General features: G+C 41.5%; 1 protein-coding gene across 1 annotated transcript in view; it reads left to right on the top strand.

The window, feature by feature from the left end:
- Window positions 1-254: 254 nt before the first annotated feature.
- The window catches only part of LOC124788737 (serine/arginine repetitive matrix protein 1-like), a 59,969-nt gene continuing 38,656 nt past the window's right edge, over window positions 255-21,567 (top strand). Inside the window, exon 1 of the mRNA XM_047256020.1 lies at window positions 255-391. Coding sequence (XP_047111976.1) covers window positions 255-391 — 137 coding nt within the window. The remainder of the gene's footprint in view (window positions 392-21,567) is intronic.

Raw genomic sequence — 21,567 nt, 5'->3', positions numbered from 1 at the left:
TGACTTCTACGTCCTTACGCGTTGTGGGCGTTGCACTGGCTGCCAACGCGGTCTGCGTGGCTCGGCTTGTTGTCATCTTCTTCGGCCATGCCATTTAGGTGGTTTGGTCTTGGCCTGGGTGGGCTTCCTTCGTGGCAGGACCGTCGTCCTTCCGCTGTTCGCAGGCCTGTACTGCCCTCGTCTCGTTGTGTGGACTGCGGCGAAAGGATTCTCGAAGAGTGAGGCAGGCGGCCTCCATCGCCGCATGGAGTACCATGCGGAATCTGGTTTCCGCCTCCCTGAAGGCTGTGTCGACGTCGGGACCAGCTGTCGCCGTCTGCCACCACGCTGCGCCTCGCCGCCACCCGCCCCCACCGCCTCTGCCACTGGCGATGGGGGCCGGTGGCTGCACGTGAGCTGGAGCCTTGCCACAGTTCGCGCGGCTCCCCCCTTCTGAGGTTCGAGTTCTCCGTCGGTCATATATGTGTGTGTGTGTGTTTGTTGTCCTTAGTGTAAGTTTAGTGTGTAAGCCTAGTGACCGATGACCTCAGCAGTCTGGTCCCACAGGAACTTACTACAAATTTCCAAACAGAACGTCGACTTCGCTCAGATTCCAGTGTCCGCTCAACATCACTAACTCTTCTGGTTTCGGCGTATCAGGAAGATTGGGCTGCCGTTACCCCAAAACATTCACACATCAGTGAAAGTGTCTCCAGCGTAGTTCAAGCTGTGATAAAAGCGAAGGGTTGACACAATAGTGTAGTAAATAGTTCATCTGAAGACTTCTCTGCAAAGGGAAATCACATAGGTACAACGAAGCTAACTAACTCCGAAGAAAACTTGGATAAGAAATAGTTTAATTGGTACATGAAAGGTGGGAGTGCAAAATTTTTCAGGGAAAGACAGGAATACAGGTACATGAATTACTTAGAAATGAAGCAAATAGGAAACAGAGGACAGTCAAGGCGGAATAAAGTAGGAAACATGTGAAGAAACCGGAAAATAAATGTTCGTCAGAACGACTAATTCAGCAGATAGAAAAATGAAAACAAACTTCGGTGAAATTAAAATCACGGGTGCCAACAGTAAGAGCGCAACGGGAATTCCACTGTGAAATGCAGAGTAGAGAGCGGATGGGTGGAAACACTGCACTGAAGGCCCCTATGTGGGGGAGGACCTGTCAGATGATATAAGTCGATAAGGAAGGCATAGGGGGCAGTATTTAAAAGAGCTCCGAGAGAAATGAGATCAAGGCAAAAGGAATAGATAAAAACCCATCGGAATTCATAAAACGGTTGGGGAAGGTAGCAAGAAGACAGCTGTTCAATTTGGTGTCCGGACGTCTCATTAGACTTTCGGAAAAATTTCATCCAAATACTTCCGAAGATACCAAGGACCGAAAGATGAGAGACAATCTGCTTAGCGGATCATGCGTCCAAGCTGTTGATAAGAATAATACACAGGCGAATGGATAAGAAAATTGAGGATGTGTTACATGACGATCAGTTTGGCTTTAGGAAAGGTAACGGCACCAGAGAGGCAATCCTGACTTTGCGGTGGATAATCGAAGCAAGAATAAAGAAGAAGCAAGACAGGTTCGTTGGATTTGTCGGCCTGGAAAAAGTGTTCGACATTGTCGAATGGTGCAAGATTATGACAAAAATAGATGTAAGCTATAGGGAAAGACAATTTACAATAAGTACAAGAACCAAGGAGGAACAGTAAGAATGGAAGATCAAGAACGATGTGCTCCGATTAAAAAGGGAGTAAAAGTAGGAAGGAGTCTTTTGTCCCTACTGTTCAGTCTACCCATCGAAGAAGCAGTGAAGGAACTAAAAGAAAAGATTAAAATTCTGGGCGATAGAATATCAATGGTAAAATTATGACATTATTATTGTATGTGAATGTGCACAAGAATAACAGGATCTATTGTATAGAATCAACAATTCAGTGAGTACAGAATGAGGGCTGAGAGTAAACTGGAAAATGACCTACGTCATGAGAAACAGCATAAATTAGAGTAGCGAGAAGCTTAACATCAAACCTGATGATCACGAAGTAGACGAAGTTAAGAGACTCTTATACCTTGGAAGCGAAATAACTCCTGACGGACGGAACCAGAAGGACATAAAAGGCGGACTAGCATAGGCAAAGAAGATATTCCTGGACAAGAGAGGTCTACTGCTATTAAACATATACCTCAATTTGAAGAAGAAATTACTGAAAATGTACATTTGGAACACAGAATTGTGTAGTAGTGAATCATGGACAGTGGGAAAACCGGAGGAGAAGAGAAACGAAGTGTTTGAGATGTGGTGCTATAAATGAATGTTGAAAATAAGATGTACAGGTAAGGTAAGGGATGAGGTGATTCTCTCCAGAATTGGTAAACAAAAGAATACACGGGAAACACTAACAACAAGAACGCATAGCGCATGGATTAAGACATCAGGGAAAACCTTCCATAATACTAGACGGAATAGTAGAGGGCAAAACTGTAGGGGAAGACAGAGATTGGAATACATCTCACAAATGACTGAGGACGAAGGTGCAAAAGCTACTCTCAAATGAAGTGGTTGGTACTGGCGAGGAATTCATGACAGGTCGCATCAAACCAAGATTGATGACCCAAAAAGAAACAGAAAGTTCGGTCAACATGCAAGCATCATGGACACGCTCTGTGAACTCAAAAGGGAGCCTCTGGGGGAAGATGATGTTCTTTTCGCGAAATACTGTGAAGAACCAGCATTTGCGACCGCGAAGACAAGAGAAATCTGGGTTCGTTCGGATGCATGCAAACGGTCGCTTTTCCCGCAGTCAGTTTGCGAGTGAAACAGGAAACGGAATGACTAGCAGTATACGGTCTCCTCCTCCATCCACCGAATGGTGGCTTAAGAATATATAAACGTAGATGTACCAACCACTCGGTGCATGCTTAATTTGTTCACCATTAGTAATATCTTACAAAGGATGTGACCTTAAATGTCAAGACACATCGTAGTGTAAGATGTTCGTGAACGTTGACTGGGATTAAGGAAAGCGAATAGAAATATTTTCCACAGGAAAATAATCTCTCAAACCATATAAATTCATAGCTGTTTGATGAAATCCTTTCTTGTAGAAAGTGAAGAACATATCTTCCGACCCAACCAAGGTGTCTTCCACGTGGAATAGTATGACAATCAGCAGAAATGCCAAGGAATTGCGTCACCCTTGCAGTCTCTGCTTCCTCTGGTTCCTTAAACAATTACCATTTATTAGAAACATCTACAGTTTTACAGACATTATGATCGCCTCTGTCATACAGTGATCAGCGTCCAGAGACTTACCTGTTATCAAGTCTGCAAAGGGTCAACTGAGTCTTTTGAGACCAAATTACTAGCAATTTGAATTAATAAGTAGCTAAAGTAATACCTAAGGAGCCGAAGTGTAGCGTAATCTGAAAGCTTCATGTCACTAAGAATTAGTGAAATTAGTTTAGATTAAACTACAGATCGGAGAAACCCTGACATTTGAAACGTAGTAAGTCTATTTACACTTTTGGTTTGTTTAGTTGAAAGAAAGATGAAGTTCCACATCAGGGATTTACACATAGTTCAAGCGACCGTTACAGGAGTATAGAAACATACGTAACTTTGAAATTTGAGAATTTTAAATTGGATGAATATATGGGCGAACAGATGTATATCACAATGAAATGAATGTCCATTACACACGGAAATGAAAACCATTTATTATAGCTGGAAATGGAGAACATTGAATACAAGTAAATTACTCGCAACTAAAATGTTTTGCTAAATACAGTCAGAACATGCGCATTTTCCAGCATTTTCCAATCAGTGTAATTGTCACATATTCTATTTTTGCTTTTCAGTAGGCCGCAGTGCTTTCTACTTGATAATGGGATGCAGTTCAGCCTTGGCACGAAACATAATGAACATAAAATCTACGTACTTAATTTAATACTGAGAAGTAGTGAATATCGATTAGAATTTCACTTTTATTTGTAAACAGTTAAATTAAAAAAAAAAGAATATAGACGATCAACACGCAAAACATGTTTATTGGGTTGACATAAGTCATGTATTCATACGTCTTAGTTTTACATCCTAAGCTCAGATATTACTGTTTCTGTCAATGACCAACAGAGGGCTGACCGCATCTTTCATCGTGCTGTGTTAATCCACTATCCTGCTGCACTTTCTCGTGTAGATGATGTCTCGGATCCATGCCTCGAAGTTGACTATACAAGCTTTTTTTGTCTCTCTCTCATAGAATAAACAATGCTCCCATCCTAAAAAAAATCGGTTATCTGCAATAAATAACTGTCGAAAATCGATGACAGCGTCGCTGATAAGCATGTAGCAGTTACGTGTGGCACTACTGTATCATTGCATTATGTCTTGAGTTATTGTTATTTATCCCCTATTTAAGAAAATGACTGAACTATTAAAAGTTTTATTTGTATCTCGTATGTGAGACCGAAGTTACATCATGAAATGTAAAATCTACGTCGTGATTATTGTGGCTATAAATTGTATTTGTGGGTTTCACTACTTATCGGTAAGTAGGCTGTGTAAATGCTAAAACAAACCAGCTCAGCTATACGCCGCATCGTTGAGTCTGAAATTTACTTCGCCGTAAATACGTGAGAGTGATTTACGCCTGTCATTCCAGTGAAGGTTAATTACTAGAAGTCTTTTTTATTTTCTTGTTGTGCTGTCTGATGAAGTAAATGGTACTAAGAGTAATGTTATGTGGAAATCAACTGGCTTAAACATACCCTGGGCACATCGTTCCTTTTTCTGAAAAAAAAAAATGTTTAACCCAAGAAGTAAACTTTGTTAACGCAGCAGTGAGATATAAGTAATGACTGATTTTCAGGTAGAGTGCTTTTGTAGCAATACTCGGGGAAGATAAACCAAAATCATATGGATGGAAGGAAGACAGTATGATTTTTATTAATATAATAGGTAGTTATTAAAGTAAATGAATAACAGTTCAATGAACAACGAAAAGTAGGCGAAAAATGTAGTCTTCATGGTTTATTATTGGAGACCACTTGAATGGTAATGAGATAAGTACTGAGCATGCAATATGGTTAAGGAGGACAACAGAGAGACTATACAACGTAGCCCTTATTAATCAAAGGCTGATAATCGTGTAATACACAAAACACCGAAGTGGCTCATGAAGAAATGGAAATAAATTGAGGACGTGTTAAAAATATCCGAAAGTTTGGTGTCATACCAGAGAAAGGTCACTGTGCGTTTGTAGTGGAGAGCTGAATACTCATTTCTGCTTACCTCGACATTTAGTCTACATTCGCTCCTAATGCAAACTTCTGAAACTATATGGACTCTATTAAACCATATCAGTGTGTGTTCCTGTTAGCCATCCGTCTAAATGTGAGCATAAAGCATCTAAAATCAAATGAAATGAACGTCGGGTATTAGGTCACCAATTGCTGATTCACTTCTGAGTCATTTGATGTGAAACTGCCGGCCGATGTGGCCGAGCGGTTCTAGGCGCTTCAGTCCGGAACTGCACTGATGCTATGGTCGCAGGTTCGAATCCTGCCTCGGGCATGGATGTGTGTTATGTCCTTAGGTAAGTCAGGTTTAACTAGTTGTAAGTTCTAGATGACTGATGATCTCCGATGTTAAGTCCCATAGTGGTGAGAGCCATTTGAACCATTTTTCAAAGTGAAAAACGTTTCAGAAAAATTATTGTTTGTCACGGACATTGGAGAGAGTGCAAAAGACAGTGTCTGACGGTTAGTGTGGTAAAAATTTCTTTTCAGTTATTACTGAATAAAGGATAGTGGTCGCTGTGCATAGCTGACTAGGGCAAGGCGCGTATGTCAGGATCTCGCCACACCAGTACAAGCCCCCATTGGCTGTGTAACTGACGTTTAAATGTGTAATCTGCTGTTTGAGTTGAGAGGGGAAAAAAGGAAATAACGGTGCGGAAACGCGTAAATGTTTGCCATAGTGTTCGAAAGAGGAAACGAATTAAACGGCTGAAACAATGGCCGCCCACGCCTGCAAACACCGCACGCGCCACGCTCGTGTCACCGCTATCTGTCATTTCCGCAGGGCTCGGCTTTATGTCGATTCTGCCGGGATTCACGGCCCATCCGACAGCAGCAAGGGGTGGCGCCAAATCCCCTGCCTGTGACGTAACTGACCCGCATTTCCGAAAACGTGCGTACTGGCCCTTCCAACGGGATTCTGGCTGGTGTTCGGCGGACATCGCCTGTGTGCGTTAATGGGATAACTGCCATAATTTCAACTTTTACCGTATGCTATCAAATAAATCATGTGACAGGTAACCAATGCGAGACACAGAACTGACTCTAAGACACTTACAAATCAGAACCCTTCATGAAGCTTCAGATTTGCCCGAACGCCTGCCTATGCGCACGTTTAGAGAAAACTTCTTTATTGTCAAGGCAGCTGTCCGTGATTCACACAATTTTCCTACACCGTATTAAGGATGTTAATGTTGCGTTTTTGGTGTTTCCACACATTTGTCCACCACTAGTACGTGATAAACGTGAAAACAAAATATGAAAAACACACCAGCAAGAAGATGAACTTCCATTGGAAATAAAACTTGGGACTTTATGTCACGTGGAAGCAGTAACGGAATAGCCGGCTGTACGTTTAAAATACAAACGCTCGAGGAATACAACAGTGAACTCTGCTCAGTTTACAGTGTCTTGCCGTAGATCATTCTAGTCTCATCTCTAAAAGCTAGAAAATTTTGTGTAGTACATTAAATCAGTGATTTTTCTCTTTATGTTGAATGATTGTGTAACAACTGAGAGTCTAAGGAAATAAAATAAAAAATTTGCAAATAAGTACCATAAGTTTACTGCAACAAAGAGTACAGCATACATTGTTCATTGAATATTCTGATAAATTAATAGTGGACAGGGAACACCGTTGTCCAATTAATACCCAACACAGTATAATGCTTACTTCTACATTTACTTAGTTATAACATGTAACAGATATAAGCCTAACAAGCCCATAGTTCTGCCATAACGAATACTTTGCTCTCCTCCTGTCATTCCTTGTTGGCACCATAATTATTGCATATAACGTTTTCAACATATCTTCTGATTACATAAACGAGTACAAAATTGAAGCTATGTAAACCTGTAAGAAAAGGATTCGTGACACAATTTGAAATACTTAATCTAACATACCTTTTCATTTACTCAATCAAAGATCTCCACAATGCTTTAAGACGTGCCCTGAAATAATAGTTTTGTGTTGCAATGTGTTCTTTGTACTTTGAATTGTGTTTAGTTTTTGCTATATTTTCTTTGAACTTACCATTTTCTAAACACTATCTTGGTTTACGAAGTGTAACGGTTTATATGTGATGTATTACAGCAGAGAATGGGGCCTGTGACCACTGGAGGTATTTATTTCAGTTGTTTATCTGCACCTTTAGATGTATGTTCAGTTTTTCGTCGAACACTTATTTCCTCTGTTCGACAGTGCAACAGGGCATCCCAAAGACGTATCAAAATACATACGTCATATTAATACATATAAATTCACCTCACGATGTATGTTTAAAGATTTGGAACACGTGACTGGTAATGGTATACTTTCTGTTTCATTCGAAGAAATATTTTATTTATACTTCGTAAGTTTCCGAAGAAACATGAGATGACCAGAAATATCAAAGCTGATGAACAGGTTAATCATAATAGTAATCAAGAATTACGTCATTGTACGAGTTACGAAATTTATGAATACATATTGCATAAAACGTTTATGTGACGTGGCGATGATATTCTGTACTTATAATAATATTCTCGTCTTTATCACTAATATTTATATATTTTCCTTTAATCCTTACGGGCTTCGGCATTGCCCCATTTTCAACGGAACAGAATCTTGTTTATACAAAATATCGTGTCCAACTTAATACTATTCGAGTCTCTCACGCTGTCTCTACTACATTCATATATTTCATTAACGTCTCACAGTGTCCGAATAGGTACAATCCTGGGTACACATTGCATAAAAGCTTCATGTGAAATCGAGAGATGTTAACGAAATGTATAAATGTAAAAGAGGCTTCATGACAAACACGAGTGGGATTAAGTTGGTTGCGATGCTTCCAATCAACAGTGCTTTGTTTCTTTGAATTGGGCGCACTGCCGATACGTACAGAGATTAAAGAAACAATATAGAAACTGGTGATCAAGAGGAGATTCTTTTTAATTGACTAATTTATGTACTACGGCCAATTTGGTAACCACGTTTTGATTTACCGCAAAAGAAATGAACGAGTAAAAATATGGCGAATAGTTTAAGTATAAAGCCTGCAGTTTACATGTATCATCAGATTTGACTTTTAGCGGTGAGACATGGGCTTTGAATGCAAAAGCCACTGAAAATTGGAGAACTGCTCAGTGAGCTAGAGAGGGAGACGGATGCGAAAATAACTAGCGGAGACAGGAAACGAAACAAATCGTCCGGGGCCCAGACTGGAATGGACGACGTATTTATGATCGCAATAATAATGAAATGTGAAGCTTAACATGTACATACATGTGATTCATTTATTGTAAAATATGAATGTCTTAATCCGTGTTTGCAATAATCCAATTTTTGGACGTATCAGGACATTATATTTCTGCGAAGAAGATGTTGAGATCTAGTCAAACAATACTAAGCTTCTTAAGATGACTGGTTAACGTATTAAAACCGGGGCGGCCAGTGTGGCCGAGCGGTTCTAGGCGCTTCAGTCTGGAACCGCGCGACCACTACGGTCGCAGGTTCGAATCCTGCCTCGGGCGTGGATGTGGGTGATGTCCTTAGGTTAGTTATGTTTAAGTAGTTCTAAGTTCTAGGGGACTGATGACTTCAGATGTTAAGTCACATAGTGCTCAGAGCCATTTGAACCATTATCAAAACCAGTAAAGCGAAATAAAAGTATCTATGAACTGGCGACTGAATGTCATTCTAAAATATATACTAGAGTTCCCCAAAAAAGCTCTGAGTAAAATAATTATTATAATTCATCAATTTGTTACATTAGTTTCCTTTGTTTCTGTACAAATACCGTCGCATCAATGAAAAACACTGTAATGCGCTATCACCAAAACGTACAACGTTTCAGGTATATCGTAGAATGCTCTGTACTGATGCAAAAGGAGTTTGATGAGGTTGTCGTCACTGCGGGAACAGCTCAATAAAGATGACGTTGTGATGCTCCTTTACTGCATTTAATGAAACCATACACTGTGAGATCGGTTAACTGTTCACCAGTAAATCTAACCATACCACTATGTATCACAATTTACGGTTAACACTGTCGGAAAAGCTAACCAGAGACAGAACTGTGCAGCACTGAAAGCAAGCTTCAGGATGCAGATTAAAGTGGCATTGTTGCTTTCAGCTACAAATACAGTGAGTGAATGGAGCAATACTGGTTTCCCAACAAGACTGACAGTACATGCCGGTAACATCTGCCCTGTTGTGCTCTGTTGTCAGTACAATTTAGATACAAAGATAAATGGGACAGGAAACCAAACGCAGTACGATAACTCTGCAACGCGCTGCCAGTGACCGTGGATCTCTTATACCAAGTACCCAAAAGGTATCCCTGTACAAGCTCTAGAAGCTTTTTCGGTGGAGTTCTGGTCTACTCTGCATATTTTACGAACTGCCGTAAAGTGCTATGCACTGGACCCTTTAAATTATTTCATCAGCTTACGTACCAGCCTCAGATTACACATTGACCGCAGGTTTCGTAAGCCCACTGGGTGAAGAGTTGCGGGACGCGTTCTTCTCACTTAACGCCGAGTAACGAAAGCGCAAGCTGTTGAACTTCACGGCGAGGCCGTCAGTGCTCGCGTGCTGAAAGCGCGCACGTCGGACGTCGACGTGGGTCGGATGGCAGCGCACGTAGCATGCAGAACCAGTTTTACACGGCCGGGCGGCGCGGCTAATTGCTCGATCGATATGCGAGTCCCCATTGAGGGGAAACTCCAGGTGCGTGGCTGCACCAGACGCGGATTTGCGCCTCTATTGGGAGAGCCGTTCGTAAATTGCGTTCTGCTGTGACTATTTCTGTACCGGGGGGCGTGCCTCTGGAACCGGTATCACGGCAATTTACTCGTGCACTTGTTCTACAAGGTCAGCAGGTCCTGTCGCGTTGGAATACAGCTATGTGAGTGTACCGCGCCGCTTATGGAACGACAGAAAGTGTCCCTTTCGCAACATCTGTATCTCCATCGGCAGAGGTTAATAAACTTTAACTGCTTGGTGTGCCCGAACTGGATATACCTGTTACTACGTAATTTACGATAGTCTTCTCAACAGAATTGAGATGCTACATTTATTGGAGGGTAAATACACGAGATAATTAAAATTCTCATTTTCTTTACAGACAGCCGTTAGTAAAGATACATCAAAACTGCGCAGTTACTGTTCCACTTAGACAGGCGTAAGAGTTTATGTCTCCCAGATAAAAAATGAAGTTATTCTCGTTTTTGTCGAAGGAACCATATTAGAGTTTCTGTTTAGTAAGGAAACAGCTCAAAACTGAAATCAGGACCGGTGAAGGGGAACTGAACCTAGTTCTCCTGGACGCGAGTCCACGCGTTTACGTGTCTGAATATTGCAAGCCTGGTTAGCCAACATAATGCTGTGTAAACATTGTAATGTTATCAAATTATCAGTGTCCTAATTATTTTGCTAAAAAATCAAGAAAGTACGTGTGTACTGGCCCTCACCTGATGGCGCTAAAACAGACTACGTCCCCGGAGTCACTCTTCTAGATGAAGTCTTGCATATAATTCCGACCTCATGAAACGTGTCGTTCGTTAACTTCAGAGTGAATAGTGAGCACATGAAAGAAGCATTCCGATCTATTAATGTTAATTTGAGATGTCTGTGCAATCATTATCATTATCGCTATTGCCATTGTTTTATCTCCTAAATGTATTTCGAATGTCTGTACAGCCAGCCTAATACAAACTGTGCGTGTCCCTACAGCATTTGGTAGGGTACGGCACCACAGATATGCAATAAACAGTACATGAGGATGTGAGGGATAGCACTGGGCAAGTACAGAGACGTTACAACACTTATCTGAGCTCGATAACGGAGGATAATGATTGATGAAATCAATCAAAGGGCTTTACGTGCTAATGATAACTTCAGTAACTTCTTTTAATATTAAATGCTGAACTGAATCAAATTATACCAGAAACCGCCTGCTCAGTTGCTGTTTGACTTTTGGATGCCTGGTAACCTAACGGAGATTGCTATAATTTGAGGTAATTGAATTTGAGATTCGAATAATCTATGCTGAACTCTGGCGTTGCTGTTTTCTGGAAAACATGAGGTGAAAATTATATGCAAGTCGTTATCTAGAGTAGTGGCCCCGTTGTCGCAGTCTCACTGTTATTCCGTCTCCTGGTGGGGGTCAGTACAAGGATGACTTCTTAGTTCTTTCACAATGTTAATGTTGTTGACTCATTTGTGGCTACATATTATAGTACCTTTTTCTTTAGATGATGCGAGGGTACTTTATTCTAGACTCTCAGTACTTCAGGAAGGAGAATCGGCAATGCCTGAGGAAGGATGTTATTAGAAAGATCAGTTAAGACTGATGTTCGTGTAACGTCAGTGATCCAGTGGATAACAATTAAACCTCAAACTGTTGAGCATGCCATTGATATTGAATCGAATTTAATTTAGAATTACCATATAGTGTCGTATCAACAGACAAATGCTGAGTGCATTTAACATTTGCACCTCTGAGTCACTGAAAAACTAAAGACAAATCAAGGAACGTTCGTAGTATTTGTCGACGTATAAAAAGGCTTAGACAATGTCAAATAGTGCAAGATGTTCAAACTTTTGTAAGAGTAAGTTATAGGGAAAGATTCGTAATACAAAATATGTACAAGAAACAAGGGAGAACAATACGAGTGGAAGACAAAGAACGAAGTGCTCGGATTAAGAAAGAGCGTCAGACAGGAATGTAGTCTTTCACTCTTACTCCTCAATCTATGCATGGAAGAACAATGATGGAAATAAAAGAAAGGTTCAGGAGTAGAATTAAAATTCAAGATGAAGTGACATCAATGATACGATTCGCTGATGACACTGTTCTGCTCAGTGGAAATGAATAAGAATTACATGATCTGCTAAATGGAACGTACAGTGTAATGAGCACATTGAATGCATTGAGAGTAAATCGAAGAAAGGCGAATGTAATGAGAAGTAACAGAAATGAGGATATCGAGAAACATAACTTGAGGATTGATGGTCACGAAGTAAAGGAAGTTAAGGAATTGTACTATGTACCAATGACGGACGGAGCAAGGAGGACTTGAAAGGCAGACTAACACTGGCAAAAAGGGAATTGCTTGCCAAGAGAAGTCTACTAGTAACAAACATAGACCTCAATTTGAGGAAGAAATTTCTGAGAATGTACGTTTGGAGCGCAGTATTGTGTGGTTGTGAAACATGGACTGTGGGAAAACGGGAACACAAGAGAATAGAAGCATTTGAGATGTTGTGCTACAGACGAATGTTGAAAATTAGGTGGACTAGTAAGATAAGGAACGAGGAGATTCTCCGCAGAATCGGAGAAGAAAGGAATATATGCAAAACACTTGACAAAAAGAAGGGACAGGATGATAGGACAAATATTAAGACATCAGGCAATAACCTTTATGATGCTTGAGGGTAAAAACTGTATAGGATGACAGCGACTGGCACACACCCAGCAAGTTGCAACTGCTACTTTGAGATGAAGAGGTTGGTACAAGAGGGAAATTCGTGGCAGGCCGCACCGAACCAGTCAGAGCACTAATGAGTCACTCCAACGGATGCCTGAGTGATAGATCTCGACTCGGAGGGAGTGGGTTCGATCCGTGCTAGTTGAAGAAATTTCAGTGCCAGTACTTGACCGTCCAAAGCATGAACAGTGGCGGTCTATTTTTCGTGATCAGCAACTCAGGGACACTGTACTGGTCATTTTAACCTGTACTATCTGATGACGTTACTGCTGGTGACTCATCCGTCGGAAGGGCTCGTTAAGCGTGGCGGTCCTGTTGGTACTGTTAGTGAGGAATAGGCTGCGTGCGGCCAGTGGTACGACCTACTCTCATCTCCTGTCTCCTATATAAAGCAAACATGACTGCACATTGTTGCGTGAATAAGCTATTTCACGGAACACAATTCCTATCTCACCCAATACTTCGCGCCAGCACGGATCATGCCCTAGAGTAGCTCCAGTGGACGCCAATATCAGCGAGGTGGTTTGTTCAGTACTACGCCGAGTTTGGTTGCCGTGGAGCAGCGCTACAAAAAGAACAGTTGCAGAACCAGAACGAACCCCTTGCTACATCTTCTGGGAAACAGAGCCAGATAGCAATGGAAAACGGCTAACAAGTATGTGGTGAGTCGTCGGGGGCCAGGCATCGGCGCAACGACCGAGTTTGTTTCGTATTGGTGGAACCATCTCGGGATATGCCGCTGTTTGCACGATTAAGTGTGACGGGTGAGTACCAGTCGACGTGGGGCAACCGCGGTGCCAGTGGGAAGCGAAGAGGGATATGCCGCTGTCTGCACGATTAAGTGTGACGGGTGACTACCAGTCGACGTGGGGCAACCGCGGTGAATAATGCAGTGAATAATTCGGATAAAAACTTTTGCACCAGCAGTGGACAGACTCACTGTTTAGTAACCGAACTGTTTTTAGTACCAACTACATTATTATATAAATATAGACTAGTCTTTTGTTTTTTCGCCTCCACTGAGGTGTGATAGTTTCATCTAACTTCTCAGACATGTAATGATTTACGAAGACTCTTCAATGCGCTGATGGTGCGCCCTTTTCGCCAATACACTTTGTCCTAGATTTATCATTTGAGAGTCAGATCATTGATCTCAGCGAAATAGTTCCAATGAAAACTTCTTTTCGTCTTGCTTATTGTTCTCTTAACTGACGTTCCACCACAAAACTGTTGACTAAGAAACACTTGCCATATAGCAATGTTATATAGTAACACAAAGTAGAATGACTATCAAAAAACGCTATACTTTCGCGGCGATGGACAGAGATCACTGCGTAGTAATCCAATAATTGCAACAATCGCTACGGTCACGTTTCGGATTGCTTCACACCCCACCCAACGAACCGGATTCGGAACGGATGTGAAAAATCGTGCGGAATTTCCGGAGATGCGGAAACGGAAGCAGAGGTCTGTCGCATCACCAGTATGTTGTCTGTGTTCTCTGTCCCTGTTTGATTCAAGCACTGGACCTAGTGGCTTCTGAGGGTCCCTCGCTGTTGTATGACCAATCGCAATGGGCCGAAGTATTTATGTTGGACGATAGACGTTTATACGAGTAAGACGCCCTGACTGCTTACCATTTGCGCCCCCTCAAGAGATCTGTTATCACTGTGGGGCGAGAGCTTATTTATCTGAGCTTTTGGGTTATTATGCAAGGTATTAAGTCAGTTGCAAAAATGCGTGTGAACTCCTGGTTTGTTTTGTCTTATGCATGCCCTTTGGTAATTTTATGGTGCAATCCTTCATAAAATTAAATTACAGATGGTTACGTATCCAAGCTTCCACGAACCCTAGACCAACCCCACGCCCACAGAAATCAAGCACCTCAAGACTTTACACATCCATTACACTTGTCTGCACGCGACACAATTGACACACACCGCGAGGAAAGCGGCCGTTGCACGCTTAGGAAGAAGACACTTTACGATTTGGCGTCTGGACATGTGGGTTTCAAACACAACGTTGCCATACAATATGTTATTTGGAATAGTATGTTTTCAGATGACTGGCATTTTCAGCATATCTCATGTTTAAAAGTATATGCTTAGCTACTACACGTAACCGGTGTATGCATGAAGAAAGCGTACTTTTCTTTCCTCACATATAACACACAGTACTGGAATATATCTAAAAATGTTTAACGGTAGCGAGGAAATGTTGTTACCACTTTTCGGGCTAGACTGAAGATTTGAGGCTCTTAATTGACCAGTCATATAAAGATGAGATGGTGTAAACAAGGTGAACAGCACTGCAGTCACACGAGAATTTCATTAAGACGATAAACCGTGAATGCAATATATTCAGTGTCCTAAACTTCCTGGCACACAAATATAAAACGATAATTGGTAATAAGCTGTCGCGTAGGAGCTTTCAATCTGCAAAATTTAATGCGGCAACAAAAGTTGTCATAAATATAATGTAAGCTCGTGTATTACAAATACGTGAAAATTTTTAACATTATTCAGCTATGTAACACAATGCTACTATCGACATTTATGACACATCAGCCAAACATTTAGTAGTTGCTGTTTCCTCTAGTGGCCTGATTACAGCGAAACACGTATTACGGAATACGACACGTGCACTGTTTCAATTTTATAAAGGTTTCAGAGGTATCCGAAATGAGGAAGCAGCATACCACAGATTATTAAACAGTATAAAAACACCCAGTAATGTAGTCTTCAACGGCCACCTGTCAAACCGATGATAAACTTTTCGCAGATTATGGTGTTACCTATAATAGAGCACTGCCTGAAAAAAATAGCTTAAATTATCAACGAGATCTTCCTAAGATTTCAATGTGGTGAAAAGATTGACAACTTACCTGAAATCCCTAAAAGTGAACTACTGTACACTTCGCAGTACGAAAGAACATAATATCCTACAACTATAGTATCAATGAATCACACTCGATCAACTGATACAACTGCCTAGATGTAATACTTTGTAGCGATACGACATGTAACGATTACAAAGACTCAGTCGTGGATATAGCAGATGGAAGACTTCGGTTTGTTAGTAGGATAATACGTAAATGCAATCAGCCTAGAAAATTACTTACAAATCACTAGTGCGATGCATCCTACAATATTGTCAAGTGTGTGGGACCTGTACCAAATACGACGAACAGGAGACAATGAACGTATTGGGAGGAAGAGAACACGAATGGTCACAGGTTTATCTGAACTATGAGAAAGTGTCACAGAAATGCTAATGAAACTGAAATGGCAGGTTCTTGAAGATGGACGCTGACTCTTCTGAGGGGTAATACCAAGTGGGCTGAGGCGTGAATGGGAGTTTAGTTGTGGAGAGAGGCGTGTTAGGGTGGTCTACGCAGTTGTGCGAAGCGTTTATGCCAGGGTGCTGTAGTGCTTAGCGCATCTTCCTAGTGAGAGGGAAACCCGAGTTCAAATCCTGACCTTGGTACAATTTTCATTCGTCGCCTCAGTCGTATATGCAAATCATATATATAAGACTGAATCGACTCGGGTCTCCTGCTCACTAGGCCAACTCGCTAAGCATTACAGCACCCTGGCACAAAGCCTTTGCACAACTGCAGAGATTACCCCAGCACGCCTTTATTCACAGCTAAATTCAAATTCATGTCTCAGCCCACTTGGTGTTACCGCTCGGGGTAGTTTATATCCCGAGAAAGCCTCAGCAGAACAATCAGGCTTCAGAAAGAGTCGTTCATGAAATAATACATTTATAACAACACAGATTATTGTAAGACGTCGGGAAGTCGATTTGGAATGTAATGACAACATAGTTATGAAGTGGAAAGAGAAAAATATACTTAGGAATTAAAATAGGTTCTAGGATACCACTAAATACTGTTACACGCTGATGACAAGATAATTATGCAAGAAACAGAAAATAATTTAGAAGGCAGCATAAAGGTCAAGCCGAAACGCAATACAGAGGGGTCCAAAATAATGTATCCATTGTTTAAAAGTCTTTAACTTACAAACTAATTGACGGAGTTGTCTCATTTTTGGTGAAGGGTAGCTCAAAGTCTAACTTAAAGATATCACTGTAGGTGTTCAAAATGGTCACCATTAAGATCCACACACAAACGTGGCCGGCAAACTGCAGCACGAACTACTGACTGCAACGTGTTCAGCTGGATATTTTCACATGAATGTACGATGGATTCTCGAAGTTCATCCAATGTGCGTGGCTTTTGTCGAAAAACGACGTCCTTTAGTGTTCCCCACAGGTAAAAGTCCAGAGGAGTTAGGTCTGGGGAACGTAGAGGATACTCCACAGCACCTCTATGGCCTATTCATCTTCCTGGTATATACACGTCGAGATACGCCCTAACACGATTTTGGTTGTGGGCTGTTGAAAGTAAACTCTTGCGTCTCCATACAAGTCACGGATGGCAGCTACATGGATGTCTGAAGCTTCTGAAGGTACACCTCACCGGTAACTGTGCCTTCAAAGAAGAATGGCCCAATCAAGCACCGGTAAGACAACCCACACCACACATTTACTTCTGGCAAACTCACGGGTTTGACTACATGGACGTTCGGATTTTCGGCGGCCCAGTAGATACAATTTTAGCGATTTACTGTACCATTAAGTTTGAACTGTGCCTCATTAGACCAAACAATCATCTCTGCAAACTCTTCATCGTTGCGCACCATGTTAGTAAACCACTCACACAGTACTCGATTCTACGATCTGTGTCCTCCTCGTTCATTGCGTGTAGCAATCGTGCGATGTAGCACTTCCACTTTGCTGTCTTCAAAATTCGCCGCAAACTTGAGCGACTCACTCCAGTTTCACAGGCACACTGTCTCACAGACTTCTGTGGTGAGCGAGTGAATTGTTGTAACACACGACGGGAGTTAGTTGGACATGTTACTGTTACAGGTCGTCCAGGTCGTTGTTTGTGTACATCTGTAACACAGCCTTCGGCTTGAAATGTGTCTCGAACGCGACGAATCGTTAAACGTGTCGGTGGCTCTGTTTGATGCTCATTTCGTCATTGCCGTTAAACCTGATTAATGTTTTCGTACTTAAAATACCACTTCAAAACTGACTTCCTTTCATCGAATGTAAGTCTTGCGCCAGCCATGTTTACTAGAGTAACTTGGCGCAACTAAGAACAAAACACTATCTGGCGACTGTTATCTGATAAAACGAAACAACGCAATACAACGCTTGTGTGGTGATTGCCGGAACTACAAACTATTACACTACCAAAGATTAGACAACTCCGTCAATTACTTTGCCAGTTATGGACTTTTGAACAGTGGATAAATTTTTTGGACCCTTCTGTATATTTCACCTTGACTATATCTGCAAATAAAAGGATCCAGTAGGATCGGAAATGGCCGGCCGGAGTGGCCGAGCGGTTCTAGGCGCTACTGTCAGGAACCGCGCGACCGCTACGGTCGCAGGTTCGAATCCAGCCTCGGGCATGGATGTGTGTGATGTCCTTCGGTTAGTTAGGTTTAAGTAGTTCTAAGTTCTAGGGGACTGATGACCACTGCACTTAAGTCCCATAGTGCTCAGAGCCATTTTTTTAAGATCGAAAATAATAATTAAGCAGAAAATTTTAGAACAAATGTCCCACTCCGATTATCTAGGATGTAATATTAGTTTTGTTTATGACAAGGACGTTGAGAAGAAGGTTATTAAATATCAAACTCTTTGTGGAACATTTGGAAGAATTTTAAGAAGAAAAACAAGAAAGAAATAAAGATGATATTCTATAAATTTGTGGTTGCACCTACGCTTGTGTATGGTTTCGACTCATGAACAGTAACAAAAATAGCAAAACCACTACACAGGCAGCAGAGATGAAGTTCATGAAATATGTAAGAGGCTGTAATAAAATGGATAAAATAAGGAATGAAAAAAACATCAGATGTAAAAATATTTTCTGTTAATGACAAGATAGAAAATATAGTGGAATGAAAGGTTCATGTTGATAGAATGATAGACCGCAGGAAAAGATAATGAATTATCGGCCGACTGCAAAGCGAGAAGTAAGTAGAGTTCATAAGAGATGGATAAATAGATGACAGATGCTGGAACAGGTGATTACAGCACCTAATCCTTAGAAGGAGGTGGTGGTGGTGGTGGTGATGATGGTAATGAGCATGATGATTACTTACAAAGTTTCAAGTACTCTTTAAATGATGACTATGAATATACTGCAACTACCTCTATATCGCTCTCTTAGAGATCTTGAGGACAGGGTTATATTAATTACAAGGCGAACACAGGTATTAAAAAAATTATTATTTCCGTCCTCAGAGAAAAGAAGTCGTAATATCTGGTATAATGGAAGTACCCTGCATCATGCACTTCAGTGGCTTGCAGAGCATGGATTTAGGTGCAGATAGGTATTGTGGTCAAAGAATGCCACGTCACAGCCTGAGATGCTGAATCGTCAGTCATGTCTCCAGCCTGTGTCATGTAATTTACACGTCCGTAGGCGAGGAAATGTGGCCAGCCAAATCTGCATCATAACTAGGTCACAGTCTACCAAACCGATGACAGGGGAGCGCAGCCTCTCGCTGACACTTTCAGCGAACACACACATCACAGCCCACTTACAAACGTCAACTCTCCGCGTCACTCGTTTGTACGCAATCAGACTACAGCACACCTCTCGTCCGATAATTGAGAGCCATTCAGCCGCGGGGAACTGAGAGCGCAGTGCGGTCGAATAGGAGAGAAAAAAATGGAAATAAAAAAGCACGAGCCCTGTTTACTCATTCGGGACGTGGAGAGCCATCACCGTGATCTATTGTTGTGTTTATGAGGGCCGTAAACTGCAGGCGCAGGCCGCTGCAGCCCGTATGGGCCACGTGGACCGCACGGCCGCTATATGGACCGAAGGTGAGTGACTGGCCGCGCCGACGCCCCGGGGGAGCTCTCGTCACAGATGCTATACAGCGAGCGCACACGCGCGCCGTCGAGCGTGGATGTAGTGCCGGAACGCAGCCGGGGGATCGACTTAGATCATCTAATGGTCGAGCTATTGTTGGCTCCGTGTCGGAACATCCTGCGCCGTGACTGGCGGGAGCTGCATACTGATTGTTCGCCGTGAGGTTGGTCAGCATATGCAATCCGTGGCACACCTGCTCCTCCGTGTGCTTGACGGAGGTGTGTGTGTCTCATCCCTACATGTCGCTCGGCCAATCAACACCACCTTTTTTTCAGTTTGTGGAATGCAGTTCCTATATAGGTTCATTTTTAATTTTCTTTTGATGTTTATCTCAAGTATGTACAATTGTCTCATCTTTAGGTAAGAGGCGTGCTTCATAAATCCAATGCCGTAAGTCTATAACTGTCGACGAAAAGACTTTTTAACGCCATAGCTGCTCTTTATTTACTGGCTGACTAGTTTTCGCAAACCACACAAAGCTATCAAGTGATAAAATGATTAGTATGGTAGCTACTTAAGTATTTGTATTTAAGATACGGTTGGTGCAGATAGTGCTTTTTATATCATCACACGAAAGTGTGTCTCACATCTTTGTTAAAATATGACATAGATGTAGTTACACATTATTATAACAGCATAACAGTATTATCATGCGTGGATTTCACTGAAATACGCAAGGAACAATATGCTTCCTTATAAACGGTGCTGAAAAGGAAATGAAAATATAGTGTCCGTCTATGATGTTATGCAACACTGTGTCCCACACTAAACATATATCAGAAATTATATAGGACCTCACAATAAAATTATTTGCATCAACACCTGCGAAACTTACGGTAATGCTTACAGTAAATAAACCAGCGTGACACACAGTGTAATCATACAGCAACAAATCTTAAACTGTGTCGACTATACTGTTGTCAGATGGATCACGTCATGTTGCACATTAAAGGTACCACAGTTATGAAATGTATATATAATACACACCATTAACTCAGCACTACATGACGTAACTACATCTGTGCCATCTTGAACACAGATATGAGATACACTTAAGTGTGATGCCATAAATAGAACTGTCCACACCAAACATATTTCAAATGGAAGATTATGTTGCCACCCACCTACACAGGGAGAAATGATCATCACGAGGAAATAATAGAAATCAGGGCTCGCACAAAAAAAATTAAGTGCTCGTTTTTCCTGCGCGCCGTTCAGTAGTGGAACGGTAGAGAGACAGCTTGAAGGTGGTTCATTGAACCTTCTGCCAGGCACTTTACTTTGAAGAGCAGAGTAATAACGTGGATGTAGATGTAGATGTAGAAATGCAAATACGTAAGTAGTTACCATATGATTCATTTTATCAGTAATACATTAATTATCTATATTCTGCATATCCAGTCATAACAAATGTTCTTTGTAATGGGTGGCTTGTCAAAAAGGGGAAAATCCGAAACTAGTCAACCAGTAAATAGACAGCATCTTTAATGTTAAAATGTATTTTCTTCAACATTTGAGAGCTACAAGGTACGGCGCCCTGACAATACTTATATTTCTATGAATGTCGTTCCACCAATAGAGTCGCCTGTACTACGTCTGCCGGAAATTTTGGTAATTCGCGTCCGTAGAATTGTAAGAATGTTGGGATTCGGGAGTGACAAGCGACTGAGCCCACCATCAGCAGAAATTTTTTAAATTTATTTAGCTCCACCATTTGCATAAGGCACATGCTGGTAACCAGAGGACACTCGGTAATTAAGTTAAGCACTCGTAAACTAATCACTGAAGTGTTTAAAGGAGGTAATAAATAAACCAGATGTTATGAAGATCAAAA

The sequence above is a fragment of the Schistocerca piceifrons genome, chromosome 3 (assembly GCF_021461385.2).
Source record: "Schistocerca piceifrons isolate TAMUIC-IGC-003096 chromosome 3, iqSchPice1.1, whole genome shotgun sequence".
In the NCBI taxonomy this organism is placed as follows: domain Eukaryota; kingdom Metazoa; phylum Arthropoda; class Insecta; order Orthoptera; family Acrididae; genus Schistocerca; species Schistocerca piceifrons.
This window is presented reverse-complemented; position numbering and strand designations above follow the sequence as displayed.